Genomic DNA, 24,391 nt, shown 5'->3' with positions numbered 1-24,391 from the left:
ACCATCAGTCACACAAAGGACATGTTAAGAGTGTAACATTTACAAAAGTTTGGGATTCATTATTGTCATAAAGCCTGTACTCACCTTCCCAGGTGAAAAGATAAAATTTCTCAGAACAATACTAGAGCAAATAAGGCAAACCTATTTTTTATGGTGATATGTTATCTATATAGGCAACTGATATTCATAATCAGGTTATCTTAAGGTCTTTATGTGTCAAGTAATGTATAAAAATACCTTTGTTTTTGAAGAATCTGTAGATGCTCAAAGTATAATTGGCCCAGGGAATTTATGCTCATCACAACCTCTTCTTCAGACACCAAGTCTACCTTGAATGGGTTTGCTGTGATATGACATTTGAGGTCTCCTTTTTCATCTGCCAATATCAGACTGCCTGTGTCCCCTGAGCATGGAATCAGTCTAGAAAACAAAGCAGGAAGAGAAAAATAAGCTGCTACAGGTTTACATGACCCTATGTGATTTGTACTTTCAAATAATTAATTAGTAAATCAATATTCATGTGACATAGCCATAGATAAGGCAATAAAGAAATGTAAACGAGAGCATTGGCTTTGGTGTCAAAGAGCTTAAATTGAGCATAACTCTACCATATGCTTCATAACTTTGTATAACACAGTTATCCAACCTTTCTAGGTCTTGGTTTCCTTATCTGTAAAGTGAAAATAACAAAAGCAACAACAAAGTTTTTGGAGAGAATTAAATGAGATCACATGTGTAAAGCTCTTGACACAGTGCCAGACACATTTTAAAAAAACACTCAATAATGTTAGCTATCATCATTGTCATCACCTTGGTCTGGAAAGTCTAGTAACTTTCTAGATTTTGGTGCGTAAAATAAATATCGTTTTTTTTTCTCATTCCAACCACATACTCAGAAACTGAGGAAATAACACAGATTGAGTCCACAGTGAGATGGAACCAGGTCAAATTTACTTATTTATTCTCTGATTCTCACCAGCCTCTAACTTCCCAGGTACACTGTTAGGATGTTTTAGATCCACAAGAATTATGTAAGCTCAGACACAGCACTTAAAATCCCCTCAAAGCTAGATATTTCCCTTTCTCCAGAGCACAGTGTCCCTAGTAAATGTTCCCAGGACTCTTTAAGGAAGGTAAAAAGAGACAGTTCATGTCCTTATTATGTCTTTTCAGTCCTTCTCCATGGATTGTAGGCCTCCTCTTCAAGCAACATACTAACTCTGGAGATGGCTGAGAAGCTGTCTCTCACTCTTCATTGAACCTAGACAGAGTTCTTTTGATTATTCCATTAAGTAGGACTTCAGTCCATATATTTCAGTCTATTGTAACCCACCATAAATTGCTTACTGCCCCAAGCATTAAACCATTTGAGTACTACATGGGCCCTATCACATATAATGGAATTATATTCACCCTGTCTCTGACAACTAAATGTTTCTACTCTGCCTCTGATACCTGGAGTCTCATCATCTCCACTGAAATCAGGGAGACCATTTTAATGGCATAATTTTCCACCATTACCTCCAGCGCACAAGAGGAAGATGTTCACTACAATGCTTTCCAAGTGCTCTCTCATCAGTTTCTCAGTGAAGGGAGTACGTTCTGGATTCTCGTGGGGAACAGAATCCAGAGGGCCTAGATGAGCTGGTTGCATGAGATGAATTCACTTCAACATCTCTTTCTCTATAAGTCTATAGATCATTTCCTCTATACTGTGCCAAGGAATTCCTGATATCTCAGCTTCATTCAGCAGAATCCATAGCTGAGTTCAGAGTATAATTAAACAACTAAGCCATCAGTTAGAGCCATTCTCAGCTGCCCAAGCTAGCATATCAAATCTACATTCTCTGGTACATGTACCTGTGTCAATACATTTAGCCTGATCTAGAATTAAGTCCCTTCTTTCTGGTCTAGGAATTCCTCAGAAACCATTTCCATGCATATTTCCCAGTTTTTTTTTTTTTTTTTTTTTTTTTGCCATTATATAGTCTTATAGTCTTCAGGCATGCAAGCCTTCTCCTCCTGGGTTTGACTGTAATTGGCTCTCTGGGCATGTTGGGATCTGACTCTGATGATGGGTTTGGAGGCAGTGAAGGATGGTAGGGGTTGGGAACAAGGAGCACTGGAATCCTCGTGCCTGTATATTTTAGGTGAGGTCAATACAGGGTATCCAAGCAAGGCAGGATCAACTTTCACCTGCCCTTATAGGAGGAGTTGCTTCTGCTGAAATGGCAGGGCCAGTAGAGTTCTGATGTTTGACTATTTAGAATTATCCAACTCTTCCCAAATGTTGTTATTCAATTTTTTAAAAATTGTTAATTTTGTTAGAGACAGGGTCTTGCTCTGTCACCCAGGCTGGAGTGCAGTGGTGTGACTAGTTCACTGCAGCCTTGAACTACTGAGCTCAAGTGATCCTTCCACGTCAGCCTCCTGAGTAGCTAAGACTACAGGTGTGTGCTACCATACCCAGTTAATTTTTTAATTTTTTGTAGAGACAGAGTCTCACTTTGTTGTCCATTCTGGTCTATAACCCTAGACTTCAAGCAATCCTCCTGCCTTGGCCTCCTAAAGTAATGGGATTACAGGTGTGAGCCACTGCACTCAACCTACTGTTCAATTTTGAGAAGTCCTACGTTTTCCCAGTTAATGCCTGAAATTCACAGACCTGATGAGGCTGTGAATTCAAATTATGGCCTGATTCAGTGACCCGCAATATCAAACTCTGCATCCGATTTTCAGTTACATGTAACTGCAGCTACAGGAGATAGGAGGACTTTTAGGATTGTCACAGAAAACTATCAATCTTCTGACAATACCTTGAGCTAAGAATCTAAAATCCTGAGACCACTGTTTTCTTTCTTTAAACTCTTCAGTGAAGTTGAAGCAGCCAAGCCACCTCAGAGCTCTGAATTCTGCATGATAATCATAATGCAGTATGGCCCTACGTCTTTGCTGGCTTTCAATGGGCCACTTTATTTTAGTTGTCCACCAGTAGTTATTTAAGTAGCATTGCCACGGAATTTTGTAGTCTATTATTAGTTGTATTAGTTTGGCAGGGCTGCCATAAGAAAATATCATGAACTGGGTAGTTGAACAATAGAAATTTATTTTCTCAAAATTCTGGAGGCTAGAAGTCCTAGATCAAGGTGTCAGAAAGTTGGGTTTCTTGAGAGGCCTATTTCCTGGGCTTGCAGATGGCTGCCTTCTTACTGTGTCTTCACATGGTTGTCCCTCTGTGCCTGTGTCTGTGTCCTAATCTCCTCTTCTTACAAGGGCACCAGGTATAATGGATTAGAGCCTATCCTAATGACCCCATTTAACTTATTTACTGTTTTAAAGGCCCTATCTCAAAATACAGTCACATTCTGAGGTACCAGAGGTTAGGGCTCCACACCTGAATTTTGAGGGGACACAATTCAGCCTGTAACAATAATATCCCATCCTCTATTAGTAAATACATCCACACTGCCTCCGAATCCAACTAGGTCAGCCAGCCAATCTCATATTCCCATCCTTGAGGGGCTGTTGCTTATACTCATTTCTAATACCAACTACTATATCGACCAAGGCTTAATTGTAGAAAACAAAAACAACTCTGGCTATTTTAAGCAGAAAATAAATGACTTCATATGAATAATTTGTTGCTTACAACCTCACAGGAAGGGTTGAGGTAGTAGGTTCCAGGCTGCATGTCCAGGAATGATCCCTAGTACAATACTGCATAACTGCATGGCCAATTGACCTTCTATCTTAGCTAGAATCAGGAAGCTGGATTATGAGAAGTCACTATGACAACTGCTGGGCTCTAGGGTCATGCCACCTTAACTATAATTCAGAGGTGAATAAATCATGTCCCTACCTAATGGCTTTATACTCAGTCTAGAGGTGCCAAATCCATATAAGCGAAATGTGGAACTCAGTGCTGAAATCAAAGTTTTTTTAAGGGCATCTGATCAGTGGAAACTAATTACATCAGAAACTGTAGCTACAAAGGAGTCTGGGAAATGAAGAAATGTAGTTTTTAGCTTGCCAGTTACTACAGTAGCCAAAGGCCCTCTAGAAAGAAGTCAGAACAGAAGTAGAATATCATATTTACCATACCAAGTCAATTATCACCTGGACCCTAAAACATGGCAAAGACAGCCTGGAAAAAGAAAATTACAGATTAACTTACCTATGAACACAGTGTAAAAATTGTGAAGGCTGTACTAATAAAGTAAATCCTTCAGGATAGTAGAAAATAATATATTGTGGCCAAGAGGTTATATGTATGCATTGATTCAATTGCCAAAGTACAAAAGCCTTGAGAAACAGTCTCTTTTAAATTCTTATTTAGGGCAGGCGTGGTGGCTCATGCCTATAACCCCAACACTTTGGGAGGAACAGGAGGGAGAATTATTTGAGGCCAGGAGTTTGAAACCAGCCTGGACAACATAGCAAGACTCTGTCTCTATTAAAAGAATAAAATTAAATTTAAAAATTATGTTTACTAATTTATTGGCATATAGTGTGGCTCAGTGAATAGATATATTTTAAACTTTTGATGATTCTATAATAACTGAATTAATTTCTCCTTATAATCTATTGACCTTTTATAAGATTTTCATGGAAAAAATAAACTACATAAAACTGTGGTAATGATACAGTGAAAATTAAAGCATCTGGCATAATCTTATATTCCTTTAGTGAAATAATATGAAAACATAATAAAAACCAGCCAGCAAAACTGAGTTCAAATATCACTGGAAAGTGTTATGAGAACAGATGAAGGTTTTGCAAGTACTTGAAAATGCTTTAGTCCCCAAAGATTGTTTTTCACCTAGACATTGATTATTAATTTACCTTGACTCTAAGTAAAATTACCTGTCAGACTTCTGAGACTCACTTTTAATTAAAAGTGAGTCTGTCTAACTGTGTAAATTATTGTAAGCATGGGAGTTTGGCTTGCATATTAGATCTCTGGAGCCCTGCTGCTAATCTGAGTGAGTAAAGTAAGTAGCTTTCCTTCTACTTGCTCCAATAGTCTGGCTAATAAAACCACTTTCTTTGTGAGAAGGAGAGCAGGGATCAACGTTCTGCTTCTCCCCTTTAAATAAGTCCTGACAAATCAAATGGTGGATGAGGAATAAACAGAATGGATAATAAGGAAAACGGATAAACTGATCCCCAAATAACTGAACACATTAAAAGTAATAGCAAAAACCACAATTACTTTTGCACCAACCTATAACTCTGCAAATGACTGTAGTTTTGAACAGCCAAAACAGGAGGTGCACATAACAAAATTTACTACTCAAGATACAAAAAAAGAACATATCGGGTGTGTCTCTAAGATACCTTGCTCCTTGGCTTACCTTACAGTGCTTGGCTTGCTTGTGAGGACATCAGGAACTTCATACCTGGGTTTTAGGGGACTCTCTTCATTAATTTTAAGCCTGAAAATGTTTCCTTCTATACCATAAATTTCAGCCAGGAGAGGAACCTGGAAACAGACAAGACATTAGCTTGAACAGATTATCCAACTGATGGCCGATTTTGTACAAATTACAATACTTAGAAAAGTATTTGTTTAAATTATGAAAGGCCAAGCAAATTGGAGAACACTGGCAATTTTTTTTTTTAAGAAGCTCCCCAGTCTATGTAGGTACTTGCTTGGCTATAGCTGTGGTAGCAGCAAGAAATATCTCTAAATGTGTTCTGTGGCTAGGTGAACATGTAATTGTCCAAACCAGGATCTTTAGAGTGAAAGGAGTCTCTATTAACAATTACAGTGAATGACTAAAATCAAACTGAAATAGATTCATTTACAGCTGGGAATAGGCCTGGGGAACTTTTACAAGAGGCTGGGGGATGTAGGTAAAATTCTGCCTATGATGGGACACGGAAACATTGTAAGAACCATGAAGATAATACAGAATTTGAAAAATGAGACACAGAACAACAAGTTCTAGGATAATAGAAATGACTGGATTCAGGCTACAAAATGAGGCATCTAGATCAGAAAAATATTTTAAGACCATGGTTTTCAACTGGTGGGCCATGCCACACTAGTCAATTGCAAATTCTTCATGAAGTATGAAGCCAAGTTTTGGTTACTACTGGGTACCTGTGTTGTTACCATTATGTCTGTTAAATGACAGCTAAGCTGGGTAAGTTGTGTGACATAGCATAGAATGGGTACAATGTGGTGCAAGTAAAAGATAAGAAGTATGGAGACTATCAAGCCAGCACCAGAAAAGTGACATTCCTGGAACTTTGCCTCTTGTGAATACAGGGAAGCGATTAGGGCAGTTAAACTGTAACATGATACTGAACAGTGACCAAGTAAACAGTACTACAGCTGTGGATCCTTTTCTATATATTCTAAGACAGGGATATGATGCAATAGTTATCATACTGTAATTACTGCTTACATGTTTAATGTTCTTTTATATATTTAAACTACTTTTAGTATACTATCAGAATTTTAACATTTGGAAATATGTCCAAGTCAAAATAAAGCTCAAATTCTGTTTATGTATTCTCTCACTAAACATATATTTCCATTGCTCTCTCAAATGCAATTCAATTAACATTTATTTGGCATCTATTATTGCAAAGACTAAATTTTTGGGGATGCTACAATTTAGAGATAAAAGAGATGCAAAGCTAACACAGAGCATTCTGTGATTAGTGCTAAAGTAGAAAGGCAAGAGATTAAGGAAGGGAGTTATTAATGATCACTGTAGGGTGAAGAGTTCTGGACATTCTCTGGAGGAGTAAAGGGCCACAGGAATTAGTAGGACTTTGAGTAGGCAAAAACGGGCAAGAACGTTCTAAGCAGGGGGCATATAGGTTGTCTGCCTATATATGATTAACAAATTGCATCTAGTTATTCACTCAGAGATTGTTCCATTTTCAGTAAAATAGCTTTCTCTGGAAAAAAACAACAACTAATTTTTGTTTAAACCAGACTGACCTGTATATTCTGTTCTTCAGGCTGCAGCCCAGGTGGAAAAAAGAGGGAGCAATAACCCTGCATTCACCATAATGACTTCATGTATAGATCTGAGCTAAATCCTATTTCAATTTTAATTCAATTTAGCAAACTTATGTTAGCAAAAATTGCTCTGAAATTTAGCAATATTCAGTCATTCTTTCTTTAAATATATCTATCTATTTATATATTTATTTTGAAATGGAGTCTTGCTCCGTCAAAAGGAGTCTTATTTTGAAATGGAGTCTTGCTCTGTAACCAGGCTGGAGTGCAATGGCACAATCTCAATTCACTATACCCTCTGACTCCTGGGTTCAAGCGATTCTTGTGCCTCAACCTCCTGAGTTGCTGGAATTACAGGTGTGCGCCACCATGCCAGGCTGATTTGCATATTTTTAATAGAGATGAGGTTTCACCATGTTGACCAGGCTGGTCTCAAACTCCTGACCTCAAGCGATCCTGCTGGCTCAGCCTTCCAAAGTGCTGGGATTAGAGGTGTGAGCCACCATGCCCAGACTTCTTTTTTTTTTAAATCCTTTAATCAATGAACAAATTCATTCTTATCTCTTATTATTACCAACATAGCTTTCTTCGTCCAGGCACTACTTTCCTTAGACTTTACTATGCATTTGCTCCTATGATCTGGGCTCATGTGTTTTTTTTCTTATTAGCTTTTTTTTTTTTTTTTTTTTAAATATCAGCAGACTCTCAGAAATCTAGTAAGTAAAGCCATTTGGGTTAAAGACAGTGGGGAATTGCTCAGTGTCCCACCTTAGGGTCCCCTGCCTTTCCTGTATTGAGTCCTGAGGCACCTCTGTGGAAACTTCAGGGCTCGGTGATGACAGTTTAAAAGCCACCTCCCTGAGGCTTAACTGCCAGTTCTTTCCCAATCCTTCTACCACATCCTTGCTCTTTCAAAAAGTCTGGACATGACTGTTATATCCTTCTACCTAAAATAGTAAGAATTTGTAGATATTCCTTTTTTATTTGCTGGGACCTGCTAGATATTTATAAATAAAATAATATACAAATAAACTACCAAATCTCTTCCTCCTATTAGTGATGATTGGAAATGACAATGAAAAAATACATTAAGAAGTTACAGATGTTGGACTCCTTAAATTTAGTATTAATTATTAGATAATATAAGTAGTCACACTCAAATTGCAGCCAGATCAATTTATGTAAAATAAATGAACATACATCTAATAACTTTAAATGGATAGTTAAAATGAGGTCAGAGAGCATGGGTTTTGCTCTTAGAAATATTTAAGACGTGCCAATGGGTGGTGCATGCATAGAGCCCCAGCTACTCAGTGGGGCTGAGGCAAGAGAATTGCTTGAGCCTAGTAGTTTAAGGTTACAGAGTACCATGACTGCACCCATCAGTAACCACTGCCCTCCAGCCTGAGCAACAAAGTGAGACCCCATCTCTGAAAAATAAGGTTTGTTAATGTCCATTTACACAAAGAAGCTGACATAAATCCTCAAAGAAAATAATACATTTGGAGGTTCATTTTAGTACTACAAGCCTCTACTCAGTTTTTCATATACCTTTACTCAGAAGCCCACCTCTCACAGGCTGGGAAAAAGAGCATTAATTCTCTTTTCCTGTCTTATTTCTCCCCTACTAAATAAAAGCAATTAAAACGTGGTGGTTTGTTATCCACAAGCTAGTTTTTTTTATGGTCACATAGGCGAAAATATCAGATATTTTGTAAACATCATGGTGTTAGAAATAGCTTTGTCTATGTCTTCAAGCATAGGGCTGATCATAAATACGTTAAAACAAAAACTTTTTATTCATCAGAACTTGGAATCACTACTTGTAAAGATCATAACAGAGTTAACAGAACAGCCCTAGAACACATATTTAAATTTGCAGTGGGTGTTAAGTAGGAAAATTATGACTCCGATAACACCTCCTTGATAGGTTGAGCTTGCTCTTCCTGAAGCACGAGGACTCTTCACTATTACATAAAGAACTGTAACCTAAAGGGCCTAGAACATGAGCGACCACCTCTCAGCTGTGAGCAAGACCTCCCAGGATCCAGGGAATGAATAGTTCATTAAATTGCTGTAGGGTACTAATTATCCCTTCCACATTTGTAGCCAGTTGGTTTATTGCAAGCACTGATTTTCTACAAAGAATATTGGCAATCTCGGGCGGGTGCAGTGGCTCCCACTTGTAATCCCAGCACTTTGGGAGGCTGAGGTGGGCAGATCATGAGGTCAGGAGTTTGTGACCAGCCTGGCCAATACAGTGAAACCCCGTCTCTACTAAAAATACAAAAATTAGCTGGGCGTGGTGGCAGGCACCTGTAATCCCAGCTACTCCGGAGGCTGAGGTGGGAGAATTGCTTGAACTCAGGAGGTGGAGGTTGCAGTGAGCCAAGACCACGCTACTGCACTCCAGCCTGGTTGACAGAGCTAGACTGCATCTTCAAAAAAAAAAAAAAAGAATATTGGCAACCTTTGGCTGGGCATTGGCCTGTTCCCCAAGGACAATTAGCCCTTCTGAATTTTTGGCCAATTCCCAAGTTAGCTGCCTGTTTCTGGCCATTTCTGCAGACACAGTACTGGCTAACAAGTGGTAGTTGTGCCTCCTTTGCTGAGAGGGTGGCTGGTTGGGCAAAGCCACATTTTCATTAGGCTTAGATGAAGAAGCAAGGGGTAACTTCATAGAGGTGTTCAGAGATATTCCTGCATCCTTGGAGATGCTGCTGGAAGTGGTGTCTCTGGTGAAACCTTACAAACAGACTGCAAAAGAAAATAAGCATGTTGCCAAATGGTCACCTATATAATGAGAAAGCATCATAATGAGCAATATAAAGCAGATTGCTCCAGACATCTTCGCTAGCAGTGCTATTTAAGCTAGACTCAGAAGACAGCATACATTTTTCTTTGCCTAGATAACAAGACTAGATCTCTCTTCCTCAATCCAGATCAAACTTCCACTGAAGATAGAAAACTGATAGTAGTAGGAAAAAAAACAGAACTGAATTCTAAAAAAGCAGTCAACGCTTTCCTGATCATTTTCTTTTTATATTTTCTTCTGGAAGCTGCTTTACTAAATATATACCTGATTACTCTGTCATCAGAAATAAGCACGACACTATATTAGGACCCTACGTGAGAAAACTTAAGCATCTGAACCTGCAATTGGCTTTCCTCCAAAGCCTGAATGTTCTGACCTGGCAACAACACACAGGTCAACATGCCAGCTTGTTTTGTAACAGATCTATGTCCTAGGAACATCATGTTTGCTATGGACTGAATGGTGTCTTCCCAAAATTTGCTATGAAAGCTCTAACCCACTATACGATGCTATTCAGAGATGAAGCCCTTGGGAGGTAATTAGGTTTAGATGAGGTCACTAGGTTGAGCAAGTCCTCAGGAATGAATTAATGCCCTTATAAGAAAAGACCAGGCCAGGTGCAGTGGTTCACACCCGCAATCCCATCACTTTGGGAGGCCAAGGCAGACAGATCACAAGGTCAGGAGTTCGAAACCAGCCCAACCAATATGGTGAAACCCCTGTCTCCACTAAAAATACAAAAAAATTAGCAGGGCATGGTGGCACATGCCTGTAATTCCAGCTACTCAGGAGGCTTAGAGAAGAGAATCACTTGAGCCCAGGAGGCGGAGGTTGCAGTGAGCTGAGATCCTGCCACTGCACTCCAACCTGGGTGACAGAGCAAGACTCAATCTCAAAAAAAAAAAAAAAAAGACCAGAGGGAGGGCCAGGGTACAGTGGCTCACACCTCTCATCCCAGCACTTTGGGAGGCCAAAGTGGGCAGATCACTTGAGGTCAGGAGTTCAAGTTCAGCCTGGCCAACATGGTGAAACTCCATCTCTACTAAAAACACAAAAATTAGCTGGGTATGGTGGTGCATGCCTGTAATCCCAGCTACTTGAGAGGCTGAGGCAGGAGAACTGCTTGAACCTGGGAAGTGGAGGTTGCAAGTGAGCCTAGATCTCGCCATTGCACTCCAGCCTGGGTGACAAGAGCGGAACTCCATCTCAAAAAATAAAAAAAAAGACAAGAGAGCTTGCGCACACTCTCTCCACTATGTGAGGGCACAAGAAGGCAACCATCTACAAACCAGGAAGAGTGCCCTCACCAATCAGTGAAGCTGCTGGTACCTTGATCTTGGAATCTGCAGCCTTTGGAACTGCAAGAAATAAATATCTGTTGTTTAAGCCGCCCAGCCTGTGGTATTTGGTTATGGCAGCCTAACACAATGTAAAATGAAGCTTGGTTCTGCTTCCTGGTTGTTTATTAAGCAGCAGATTAGGGAAGGAAATTGAGAGGAAGAAATTCAAAAATTAACAAATCTTGACAACTCTGAATTACTGATTTAAGGGTTGTAAAGATGTAGAGGCAGGCAGGAACCGAGAGTATTGGATTTGTCAGAATCTGCGTGATCAGTGCAATTTGAGAACTGCAGCTGTGAGCTGAACATGATCCTCCTAGACTGTGAGCTGTCCTTCTCAACCTGAAATAAAAAGCTATCATTCTGAATAAGTGTATGTATGCAGTTTATTTTAAAACTTCAGATCACACTCAAATCATATCTTAATGTGCAATCTCCTTGAAATACCCATCTTATCCCAGAAACCATTTTTAACAGACGTTCTTTGTTATTTAAAAAAAAAGAATTTTGAGACAGAGTCTCATTGAGTTGCCCAGGCTGCAGTTCAGTGGCACAATCTTGGCTCATTGCAACCTCTGATTTCCAAGTTCAAGCAATTCTCTTGCCTCAGCCTCCTGAGGAGCTGAGACTACAGGTATGTACCACCATGCCCAGCTAATTTTTTTTTTTTTTCCTGAGTCTGGCTGGAACGCAGTGGTGCGATCTCAGCTCACTGCAACCTCTGCCTCTCGGGTTCAAGAGATTCTCCTGCCTTAGCCTCCAGAGTAGCTGGGACTACAGGTACATGCTACCATGTGTGGTTAACTTTATTTTTAGTAGAGATGGGGTTATACTATGTTGGTCAGGCTGCTTGAACTCCTGACCTTGTGATCCGCCCACCTCGGCCTCCCAAAGTGCTGGAATTACATGCGTGAGCCACTGCACTTGGCCTAATTTTTGTATTTTAGTAGAGATGGGGATTCATCATGTTTATCAAGCTGGTCTCAAGCCCCTGACCTCAGGTGATCCATCTGCCTTGGCCTCCCAAAATGCTGGGACTACAGGCATGAGCCACTGTACCTGCCTAAACAGGAATTGAAAAGAGACTGTTACTCAAGACTTTTGCAGTTTGGTAATTAAATCAATGCATACATATAACCTCTTGGCTACAATATCCTACTACCCTGAAGGATTCACGTTATTATATTAGTACAGCCTTCATGATTTTTACATTTATATTCATAAGTAAGTTATTCTGTAATTTTCTTTTTCCATGCTGTCTTTGCCATATTTTAGGTCAGGTTTTTTTGGACAATGTCTTACTGTGTTGCCCAGGCTGCAGTTCAGTGGCACAATCTTGGCTCAGTGCAACCTCTGCCTCCCAGGGTCAAGCGATTCTCATGTCTCAGCCTTTGGAGCAGCTGGGATTACAGGCATGCCCGGGTAATTTTTAGATTTTTAGTAGAGACAGGGTTTTGCCATGTTGGCCATGGTTGGTCTCGAACTCCTGGCCTCAAGTGATCTGCCTTCTTTGGCCTCCTAAAGTGCTGGAATTATAGGTGTGAGCCACTACAGCCAGCCTAATAGAGGCTCTTTCACTATGCAATGAGCTGCATACAAGATACAGGCAAAGTTAGCAATCACCATCATCTCTGTTGTCCCTATCAGACTGACAGAGGGCATGAAACCTTACGTACCTACTAGTCATCTCAACACCACGTGACAAAGAGGACATTAAAATGGAGTTCAGTCCAGAATTTCAGGGTGATCTCCCGAAATATATATTTGCATACATTTGCCTGAGATTAGTGCATGCAGATTCCCTATGTGGTTCCAGTACTTCTAATACCTGAGCATGAAGTCTGTTCCAAGAGGTCCTCAAAGTTCTCACTCTTGGGAGCTATGTTGCTGATGTTCCAGATACTTTGTCCTTGTTTATCAGGTTCCTCAGCTTCCTTCTGAGTCAGGGGCTGTCTTGTGCTAAGATCCTGTGGCTCCTCCTGAACTGTGGTTTCTTTGCCTTTGAAGGCATCCAGTTTCTGGGCTCTGGTCCTGGCACCTGACCTGAACAGTACTGTCTCTTACATTTTCAGGATCCAAAAAGAGAAACTGATCTACAGTAATGTAAAATGGCATATGTGGGTGTCCACCACAAACTGGTATCACACTGTGTTGAGAATTTTCATTTTCACTCACCACTGATATTCAGGGTGATTCTGCCTCATTTACTTTGCCTCAGCACATGTCTTCATGACCAGGTGCTCAACATACTAGGCATCCTCAAGGATGGGTAGGGATTCTTGCCCTGACCATGGACAACTACAAGTCTCTCAGGTTAGACACCATGGAAACAAGAAGGAAAATGAGAGAATGACAAGAAAAATGAGACAGGAAGATTCTTGACATCTGGTCAAGGCCTAAAGACTCCTAGAAGGGCTCTGGTGGACTTAATGCAGTTCCTGGAGCCAGCTGTTTCTGATGACCCTGAAAACAGGGGTTTGACTGGATGTCAGGCTATGAGACCACATGCAAACAGTGGTTGGCTCTCCAGAAGGAAATTAGTGCTGCCCCATTTTTTTTCCATGAACAGCTATCAAACTAGGCTACAAAAGGATATATAAAAAACATTATAAACTTGGAACCAACCCAAATGACCATCAGTGATAGACTGGATAAAGAAAATGTGGCTCATATATACCATGGAATACTATGCAGCCATAAAAAAGGATGAATTCATATCCTTTGCAGGGACATAGATGAAGCTAGAAACCATCATTCTCAGCAAACTAACACAAAAACAGAAAACTGAATGCCGCATGTTCTCACTCATAAGTGGGAGATGAACAATGAGAATACATGGACACAGGGAGGGGAATATCACACTTGGGGCCTGTCAGGGGGTGCAAGGCTAGGGGAGGGAAAACATTAGGAGAAATACCTAATGTAGATGATGGGGTGATGGATGCAGCAGACCACCATGGCATGTGTGTAACTATGTAACAAATGTGTGTATATACACACACACACACACATATATATATATATGTATGTATTATGGATATAAAGTGAGAGAGAGATATATATATTTGGATATAAAGGGAGACCTGAATCAGCATTAGAGATTAGAGAACCTATGGCTTTGGGGGTACCATGAGCTGAGAACTCAAATGTAACAAAGATATTAGGCAGGGGGCAAATACCTCCAGAAAAGTGGGTGGTGTAAGAATCAGCACTAAGTTTTGGAGAAAGGCTAACTGCCTCATCTGTGCAGCTAAGAGAGATGAACTAAGTGCACTGTCACGATAACTATGTTGTAGAAGTTGAGGACAGAGAATGGGGATAGAGAACACAGAACTGTTGATATGATTCTAGCTCATATTTTAAATTTGGGCAAGAAAGTTATGGAAGAGGACTCCATATGACTAAAATCTCTATAACTCCATAATGAAGGTAGTTTTCCTCACTGCACAGTTGCTCTTTCTGTCTGGGAATAAAGTTGGGACCCATTTCTACATTAGCCTTACAAATATTATGGAGAACACACTAATGCAGGGCAGGTTTTGTTCTGTATTCTGTGATGTGTTTCCTTAGTACAGCGCTGCAGGGCAGAAACTATGGTAGTCACACAGTTCACAGCTTTGCCATAAACATCAGCTTCCCAGACTCAGGACTTGTTTGTGAGTTGGTACAGTTATTATCCAAGCAGCTAGGGGACCCAGACCTGATGGCCTTAACTGTCTTTCAGTGATATGAATCACCAGTTAAGTCAGATTGGTCTGAGAGGTCTTAGAAACTTAGGATGCCTTTAGAATGCAGGGAGGATCTGGAAGTGAGGGTTAGGTTGAGGGCATCAGGTAGTGGTGCACAGTCACAGTTCCTAGCACAGCCCATAGTGCTTCTTCTATGACTGGCCCATCTAAAGTAACATGACAACTTCACAGGTGAGATAAAGCACTTAAGATATACTTCTTTAACCCTCTCAGAAGGCATTAACTATGGTAACCTACTAGTGAAGCAGCTCAGGTAACGGAACACTTGTTACTTAGGCTTTCAATTGCATAGTCCCTTTGCCTGTCCCATTCCCCTAGCTCACCTGCGTTTTGAGATTTGGACATACCCTGAATTTGTACCTTGCTCAGGCTGCATGTGCACTGTGTAATAGTGTTAGAAAGCATGTGAGTGGTAAGTGTCTGACAGATGCAGGAGAAAATTTTGGTTACTAAATATGAGACTTTGGACAAGTGATTTTCTAGACTTCATTTTTCTTATCTGAAAATTGGGGATAACATAATGTACCTCTTAGATGTGTTATGAAGACTAATTTAAAGGAAATAACATTTGTAAAACATTTAGGAAAACATCTGATACACAGGCAATATAAACTTATATTCATATATCTATTATAGTATTATTAGTATAGATATAAAAAGATGACATTCATTTTCTTTCTTTTTCCTTTTTTGAGAGAGGGTCTCACTGTGTCACCCAGGCTGGAGTGCAGTGGCCCTATCACGGCTCACTGCAGCCTTGACCTCCCGGGCTCAGGAGATTCACCCACCTCAGCCTCCCAAGTAGCTGGGACTACAAGCATGTACCACTGTGCCTGGCTAATTTTTCGTACTTTTTGTAGAGATAGGTTTTGCCGTGTTGCCCAGGCTGTCCTCAAACTCCTGGGCTCAAGCAATCTGCTCGACACTGCCTCCCAGAGTGTTGGGATTACAGGTGTGAGCCACTAATCACTAAAAGGCCAATATTCCTGTTCTAATGAGGTTTATTTTTGAAGCACACATAGCTTTAATTGGCTTTTGTGGAAATTTACTTCATTCAGCCCCAATAAATACAGACACAAATTATTCTCTGTAGAAAATACTTCCATCTCACCTTACTTGCTTCATTGATGATTTGGAACCTGGTGCTGTCTTCAACTGTTGTGACTGAGTCTAGCAATACCTGATAGGTGGACTTCTTGGAAAGCCACTGTTTCTGACGCCTATAGATACAAAGTATACAGATGTTTGATAATTGTTTGTGATTGTCAATATCTAACAGACTGTATTATGTGGAAGTCATTAAAATTCACCATGATATTCAGTGAATTTCAGGGCACAAACAGTACTAGTACTACAATAAAGTACTAATCAGAAACTTTATTATTAGAGTGCTAATAAGATGAGTATTAGTAAGAAAACTAATAAAAGTGATTAATTTAACATTGCTCAAGGATGACATCTTGTCTCCTTTACTGAGACGGTGGGGCAATTTTCATAGATGACATTTGTGAGCTTGTTAATTTCCTTCCCTCTTTCCATAAAATGGACTTTAATAGAAACTCAACAATTTGTAGTGGGAATTCAATATAATCTAGTGGTTTAACAAGGTTACCAGGCATTCACTGTAGACTTCTCTCTAGATATCTGTTCAGAATTAAAATAATATGCTTTTCTTCCTATAGAACAGAGAGTGAATACATTAGAAAGCTATACTAGCTGGGTGCAGTGGCTCACGCCTGTAATACCAACACTTTGGGAGGCTGAGGTGGGCAGATCACCTGAGGTTTGGAGTTTGAGACTATCCTGACCAACATGAAGAAACCCCGTCTCTACTAAAAATACAAAATTAGTCAGGTGTGGTGGTGCATGCCTGTAATACCAGCTACTTGGGAGGCTGAGGCAGGAGAATCACTTGGACCCAGGAGGTGGAGGTTGCGGTGAGTTGAGATTGCGCCATTGCACTCCAGCCTGGGCAACAAGAGCAAAACTCCATCTCCAAAAAAAAAGAAACCTACACTAGATAATTGTTGATGATTTCAGTTTCAAGATCACATAAAGGAAGACATTTTTTTAAAATGAAGATTTTAAAGATGTATTTTTTGCAGCCCTGGAGAAACAGGCAATTTTTTTTTTTTGAGATGGAGTTTCACTTTTGCTGCCCAGGCTGGAGTGCAATGGTGAGATCTCAGCTCACCGCAACCTCCACCTCCCGGGTTCAAGCAATTCTTCTGCCTCGGTGTCCTGAGTAGCTGGGATTATAGGCATGGGCCACCACGCCCGGTTAATTTTGTATTTTTAGTAGAGACGCAATTTCTCCATGTTGGTCGGGCTGGTCTCAAACTTCCGACCTCAGATGATCCGCCTGTCTTGGCCTCCCAAAGTGCTGGGATTACAGGCGTGAGTGACCACACCCGGCCAGGCCATCTTATATAATGGTGATAGGAGTACAAATGGTATAATTCCTATGGAGGGAAATCTGGTAATAGTTAACACATTTCAAATGCATTTACTCTTTGACCCAGTAATCTCACTTTTAGAAATGTATCCTATAAATACACCTCCATGTGTAGAAAATGACCTATGTATAGCTCTTCATTGCGGTAGTGTTATTTTAGCAATAGATTAAAAACAACCCAAGGGCCTAGCAATAAGAGACAGACTGAATAAATTATATTAATAGTACATCTACCCAATGGAATATTATGCAGCTGTAAAAAGAGGAAACAGTCGCCGGGAGCGGTGGCTCACGCCTGTAATTCCAGCACTTTGGGAGGCCGAGGCGGGTGGATCACAAGGTCAAGAGATCGAGACCATCCTGGTCAACATGGTGAAACCCCGTCTCTACTAAAAATACAAAAAATTAGCTGGGCATGGTGGCGCGTGCCTGTAATCCCAGCTACTTAGGAGGCTGAGGCAGGAGAATTGCCTGAACCCAGGAGGTGGAGGTTGTGGTAAGCCGAGATCGCGCCATTGCACTCCAGCCTGGGGAACAAGAGCGAAACTCCGTTTCAAAAAAAAAAAAAAAAAGAGGAAACAATCTCCATGTACTCATATGAATTGCTCCTCAGAACAAACTATGTAGCAGGAAAAAAAAAACCTATTTGGTATAAGAAAGGGGTGATAAAAAAAAAAGAGGGAATAATATAAAAATACATGTATTCACAAAAAGAAATACTAGAAGCATAAATAAAAAATGAATAAATTCGGTTACTTGGAACAAGATGAGGACTGAGTGGAAGTAACATTTTTCAATGTATACTTCTTTATATTATTTTTGAACCATGTAAAAGTGTTATCTATTCAAAGTGTCAAAATTTAAAAACTAGTTTAAAACTATTTTGGCTTTTAAAATAAAATAGCTGTTTACTGAAAAATTTAAATACTTCAGGAGTAAATGTATAAGGTTAAAAGTGAGTCTCCTGATGATTTCCTTAATTATTTAATTATCCTTTCTTTGGAAAGTCTATCAGTTCTCAAAAATTTACTAAGCATCAATTTTGAAATATTGTCAGTAATATTTTCATGTAGGTACTATATTTATTTTCCTTACCTGTAAAATGCGATCCTGTTGCAATCTCTGAAAATGTTTTTATCCACAGCTTCATCTTTGACACTAAATAAAAAGACATTTTGAGAAATTTATTTTACACAGGGTTTGTGAGTCCAATTTTTGTACCTTCTCTAACTATAGTATGAACATGCAAAATAAACTTTTGGAGTCTATTCTGCAAAGCAAAACTGTGTCACGGCCATAGTATAACATAATAGCACATTATGTTGCAGAACAATAACCTTTTGTAAATCCTCTGAGGTAAACAACAAAACATCAAGTTCTGGGATTACTCTGAAAGTAATGGGAAAAGAGCACTGTCACTTATGAGGACATATTTTTTGGAAATAGTACTGAAGGCTATGACTGCAAAAGTAAAACCTGAAGGAGCAAAACCAAACCAAACAAACCAACACCAACCAACCAGACAAACTAACAACCACAGCCCACTGACTGATTTATTTAAAAAAATATTTTCAGAATATTCTTCCTGGGTTGTAGGCTCTGGGGAAGATAACGGACAGTGTTCAAGCTGTCTGTAAGGGTTTTACTAGCAATAATAATACAAGCTGACAAATGCTTTAATAGAGGTGCAAGGTGCTAGAATAAGAACAGAACAGATGTGGAGGGGAAATCTCTTGCTTTTTAGGATAAGGTGACAATCTAGGGTCCAAAGTTTTTTAAAACCAAGTTTCCGGAAGAGCTGTTTCTGGACTAAAACATGAACAAGATGTATGTATACCGTAGTTTGAGTACAAGTATTTAAACTACCTTCTATCTGATTAAAACAACTACGGATTATAAGCAGAAAAAAATAACACTGGTTTTCAGGCACTGCTGTGACTGCATCTGTAGTCAGCATGTTCATGATTATGTAGAAAGCTATGACTGAACACAACAGATGAAAAAAACAAGCCTAGGCAGATACACTTGGTCATACTAAAAAACTGTTTAACCTTCATTGAACTCAGTCTTTGTCAGTTTATTTTACTTTAAAAGTATTTTTGAGACAGGATCTTGCTTTCCCACCTAGGTTGAAGTAAAGTGGCATGATCTCAGCTCACTGCAACCTCCGCCTCCTGGGCTCAAGCTATCCTACCACCTCAGCCTCCTAAGTAGCTGGGACTACAGGGCCACATCACCACATCTGGCTAATTAAAAACTTTTTTTTTGTAGAGACAGGGATTCACTATGTTGCCCAGGCTGGTCTTGAACTCCCAGGCTCAAGCAATCCACACACCTAGGCCTCCCAAAGTGCTGGGATTACAAGTATGAGCAACTCAGCCCAGTTTATTTTAATCAAGTGCACGAAGATTGGAGAATCTTGTGTTTCCTCTTTCCAGCTTTGAAGAGTTAACTCTGGGATGATATAGAAAGAGGTGGTTATAGTTGAACTTGGAAAGCAACAAGCCTGAAATTCATGTGTTAAGAGTTCACACTGCAACTTTTCCACTGTTAATGTTATTTAACCATCCTTTTTTTTGGAGACAGGGTCTCACTTTATTGCCCAAGCTGGAGTGCAGTGGCAAGATCACAGCTCACTCCTGGTCTCAAGGAGTCCTCCACTGGTCTCCTAAGTAGCTGGGACTATAGGTGTGTGCCACCAGTCCCAGCATTTTTTTTGTGTGTGTAGAGACAGGGGTTGTGGGGGAGGGCCAGCAGGGGAGGGGGTCTCCCTAGATTGCCCAGGTTGGTCTCGAACTCCTGGACTCAAGTGATTCTCCCGCCTTGGCATCCCAAAATGCTGTGGGATTACGTAAGCCACTGCACCTGGCCTATTTAACCATCCTGAAAGTATTTTATGAGAGGCTATTAATATCAACTAACTCCCTGCAAATTGAGAGAAAAGATAAAGGTGAGCAAATACCAAAAATGCAAATAAGAAGTGCAATTAAAAAAAAAAATCAATGAAATCTTCAAAGCCAACATGTTTTCAGGTACTACCCCCTGTTTCTGGAGACCCTGGGGTCAGTCACTGCAGAAGCACTTGGCCTTTACCTGATTTCCTCCTTCTCAGCTGCTTCCATGACTTCTCTATCACTCCAAACAGCTCCCAGCTCTTAGGCCAAGGCTCTGGGCGATCTTTTTAAAAAGCCAGTTAGCTGTCTTTCTAAAATTACAACCAGCACTTCACCGTCAAGTTTCTGGGAAGGGAATCCCCCTCCAGATTCTCATGGAGTGGCAGACCGTAAGCCTTGCTCCTGGAATTTTTCAGGCCCAAACTAGAGTTTCTACAATGACTTATTTGGCAAATTTGTCTTGATTATGGGTGGCTGAGGAGGAAAGTGCTTTTGTAAGGAACTGAAACTGTCAGTGCGGTGGTGAGGGCGGGTACGCAATAAACCCTAGAGGGTAAAAATCAAGAGCGTGAGAACCGGGAAATGCCGAGACGGCCTCCCTGATTGGGACGAAGCATCTGCAGGTCTATCTCAGTGGCGGGGTCACGCCGCGGATTTTGAAAACTGACCCTCTCTGTACCAGTTTTCGGTGAAGAAGGAGAAGTGTCGGCCCAGTCTTTGCTGGAGTTTAGGTCACCGGCCAGATTCTACTGCAGCATCGTACTCCTCAGGACTGGAAGGTGTCTTCGAAGGTACACTACCCAGTCTAGGAATCGCGTGTACTCCACCACCGCTGAATTCCAGCCTTTACTTAAATACCACTCAAACCGGAGAACTGACTACTAGATGCCAATTGGGTAGCCAGACGTAGAGCTTTTCCAGACTTTCTGGCCCCAAAGTCTGACAGACTTAGAAGGGATGAGGGGCTGGGGCAAGCGGGAGAAGTAGAGAGACAACTCCCGCACGGGGTGCCTGCCTGGTCCCCCAACCCTTTAAGGTTCGGGAGAAAGAAAAGACCCAACACAGGATGGCATCTGGTGATCTCCCTAACCCAGCTGACCAGATTCCAAAGGGACGACGCCTGCGCTGTAGGTCCAAAGTCTCACGGCGCAGACTGTGTGAGGGAGGGGTCGCTAGTTCACACAGCAAACAAAAACCGCGAGGTTTCCAGGACCCGGATAATCCCGCCCTGAGAGCAGAGCCGGAAGAAGGCGGGACGAACCGGAAGAAGGTGAAATGCTTTCGGTAGGCACGCAACGGCTGTGAAGATGGCGGCGGCTGCGTGGCTTCAGGTGTTGCCTGTCATTCTTCTGCTTCTCGGAGCTCAGCCGTCCCCACTGTCGCTTTTCAGTGCGGGACCGTCACCGGTGGCTGCTGCCGACCGGTCCAAATGGCACATTCCGATACCGTCCGTGAGTATTCACTTCACTGGCGTCTGAACCTAGAGGAGCAAGGGGTGGGGCTACGGCGGCCCAAGGGGTCCATGAAGGTTCCGCAAAAGTCTTTTCAAAAGGGGTGGGGTTGCCGGGAAGGTCTGTGTCGTTGGCCATCTGGGACCCACCTACCTGGAACGGAAAGCCGCACACTTCTGTGGTTAGGCTAGAGGGAATATCAGGGCCACTTCAGTAACAGAAAGGAGTGGTGGAGCGGTTTCTCCTCAGAAAAGCAGAACTTTCAGTGCCTGCCTTGAGATGTAAACTCGAGGTACAGACGGAGAGTGGTTTATCTTTTGGATTAGGTTTCACAGAATCCTGTAATCCCGGGTTCGATAAGAGAGATATGTAAATAGGAGTATTCGTTTCTTTTTTTCTCTCTGCACTTCTTTGGTCCCTGTAATTCTCCTTACGAGATGGTTCGACTTCGCTTCAACTTTGAAATGGCTATTCTAAGAAACCGTAGAGACTTAAAAAATGTATTTTAACATGGAATGGTTAAAACACAAGAAATGGCACTTAAAATATAATGTGGTAAGGCTAGTCTTTTATTTGGACAATTAGCTATATGGATTCAACCTTTCTGCCCCGTACCCATTTTAAATCTTATTTCAGTAACAGGTATAGTCCTGTGAACAGGCAAAAACCAGATGCAAGGAGGAAATGCTGAAAAGCGTTACTCCCATTAAACCTACATTGGCCTTTTTGTTTCATTCTGCTGTGCTCACTGATTGTAATGTCCAAATCTTATTTGGGCTTTTATATGTGGCAAACATACCTTTTGTTCATTGGTGAAGATTTTTCAGATTTTCAATTAGGTTTTTACTTGACACTAAAATGGTTGATAAGTCTTTTTAGATTTGAAAATAAAACTCTAGTTATCTGCATATAGAATAGTTCATTTGAAAAAATGGTTGGTTATTCTGGGCAGTGATTGGTGAGTAAAGGGAACGAACTGATTAAGGGTTACATCCCATAAACATTTAAGTGAAGTTGGGATTTCTAGCAGCCTTAGGTAGTTACATTATGCCTTGGGAATTGAAGCCATCTGAGGCTAATTATCTTTCCTGTATCTTTGCAGGGGAAAAATTATTTTAGTTTTGGAAAGATCCTCTTCAGAAATACCACTATCTTCCTGAAATGTGAGTTTTTGAATTTCATGAAGTTTTAATTTGAATTTTAAAAATTTATAGGCAAATTTTTAAATTACCGAAAGTTTTAAATTACCTAAATTTTTAAATTTCCTTAGTTCTGACATCTAATAATATGGCATTATCTAGGTATAAATATTTTTAGTATAACTAAAGTTCTTTCACCGAATCATCTTCAAAATACTCGTGTGAACTTTATTTTCTTCTCATTTTTCTGGTGTTTACACTGCATACATATACACTATGTATACATTATATATTAGCATATATGTTATATATAATATATAATATATTCAGTAAGTGAAAACATATAATGTACATATTAACATATATGATGTATATATTACATTGAATATATTCAATCACATCTCAGTTGAATTACATTTACAGTTGATACATTCTGAGAAAAGCATCCTTAGGTGATTTTGTCATTGTGCAAACATCATAGAGAAAAAACTGGATGGTACTACACACCTAGTCTATATGGTACAGCCTGTTGCTCCTAGGCTACAGACCTGTATAATATGTTACTCTACTGAATACTGGAGGTGGTTGTAAAACAATGGTAAGTTTTGTATATCTAAAATGTAGATATACGTATTTGTAAACATAGAAAAGTAGAGTACAAATACGATATTACAGTTTTATAGGACTTCCATTGTATTTGTAGTCTTTCATGTACCGAAATGTTATACAGTGCTTGACTGTGATAAAGTTGGGTGATTCCCTGCATGGCTGTTTGACTCTGTTCTGTGTAGACTAAAGAGGTTTTACTCTTGTGAGCTTGTTAAATGTTTACTGAAAACATGACCTAGCTTTGTCAGGCCATTGGCTGTGAAGTGATTTATTTAGTAGATTTTGTATTTGCAAAAGGAGTATTTTACTGCCTCAGAGGAGGAAGCTGAGATATTATCAGGAAACAGGGATTATGTAGAACAAAACTAGTTTGTCTAGTGGAAAAATGACTGTGTCTGAATCTAAAGTATCCCATCGTCTGTTAAATAAAAGCTTCCTTTTAGTTCTCCTTTTAGTTCTGAAACTGGCTTTAATTTAGAGAATGATCAATCATGGACAGCTTTATTTCTAGATGAGGGATAAAAATCTGGATGTTCAACGTGTGATTCTATGCATACTCTCTTCACGAAATTGCAAAATAGTAAGTCATAGTTGGATGATTTTATTCTTTCAATTGTTTCAAGTAAGGGTTTATTAATTACTTATTACATAGCAGGGAAGTGATAGAAAAATGTTCTTTCCTCATTGAGTTTGCATTCTAGTGGAAGTGAAAGCAGCAGATAGAATTTCTCTGAAGAATATACTATGTCCATGAATATATAATCTCCTGACCAATGACTTACATTTGATTTAGATCAAATCTACTCTTGACAGTGGCCTTGTGAGATTGGTTTAATAGGTAACCTAGGTAACCTCGTAACCGTTATCTTTTGGAATAGCGTGACAGCCTGTTTGCTGCTCTATTCTTTTATTAGGTCCGGTCTTTTTTTCACTTGTAGTTTGATCTAACAGTGTTTTGTC

At 40.2% G+C, this 24,391-nt stretch overlaps 2 protein-coding genes across 20 annotated transcripts in view; one reads left to right on the top strand and one right to left on the bottom strand.

The window, feature by feature from the left end:
* Nucleotides 1–21,737, bottom strand: part of LOC105710001 (neutral alpha-glucosidase C) — a 161,668-nt gene extending 139,931 nt beyond the window's left edge. For 7 of the 13 annotated variants that reach the window (XR_010338604.1, XR_010338608.1, XR_010338605.1 and 4 more), the window contains exons 1-5: nucleotides 20,432–21,469; nucleotides 18,434–18,496; nucleotides 15,995–16,103; nucleotides 5,355–5,482; nucleotides 238–420 (exon numbers count right to left, since the gene is read on the bottom strand). Coding sequence is in view for 8 of the 13 variants with exons in the window: in XM_064365938.1 (XP_064222008.1) it covers nucleotides 238–420; nucleotides 5,355–5,482; nucleotides 15,995–16,103; nucleotides 18,434–18,496; nucleotides 20,432–20,460 (512 nt within the window). In the remaining 5 variants the exon portion in view is untranslated. Of the gene's footprint in view, nucleotides 1–237; nucleotides 421–5,354; nucleotides 5,483–9,548; nucleotides 9,737–15,994; nucleotides 16,104–18,433; nucleotides 18,497–20,431 lie in introns of those variants that run through there. The other 6 variants (XR_010338607.1, XM_064365936.1, XM_064365935.1 and 3 more) reach the window with 4 other exon arrangements.
* Nucleotides 20,877–24,391, top strand: part of TMEM87A (transmembrane protein 87A) — a 57,699-nt gene continuing 54,184 nt past the window's right edge. For 2 of the 7 annotated variants that reach the window (XM_064365945.1, XM_064365943.1), the window contains exons 1-2: nucleotides 21,190–21,683; nucleotides 22,786–22,846. In XM_064365945.1, the coding sequence (XP_064222015.1) occupies nucleotides 21,540–21,683; nucleotides 22,786–22,846 (205 nt within the window). In that variant the 5' untranslated portion in view covers nucleotides 21,190–21,539. Of the gene's footprint in view, nucleotides 21,684–22,785; nucleotides 22,847–24,391 lie in introns of all 7 variants that reach the window. The other 5 variants (XR_010338609.1, XM_064365944.1, XM_064365942.1 and 2 more) reach the window with 5 other exon arrangements.

Source organism: Aotus nancymaae, unplaced genomic scaffold (assembly GCF_030222135.1).
Source record: "Aotus nancymaae isolate 86718 unplaced genomic scaffold, 86718_ANA_hifiasm-v0.15.2.pri h1tg000062l, whole genome shotgun sequence".
Taxonomy (NCBI): domain Eukaryota; kingdom Metazoa; phylum Chordata; class Mammalia; order Primates; family Aotidae; genus Aotus; species Aotus nancymaae.
The sequence above is the reverse complement of the archived record's forward strand: the minus strand, read 5'-3'. Positions and strand labels throughout refer to the sequence as shown.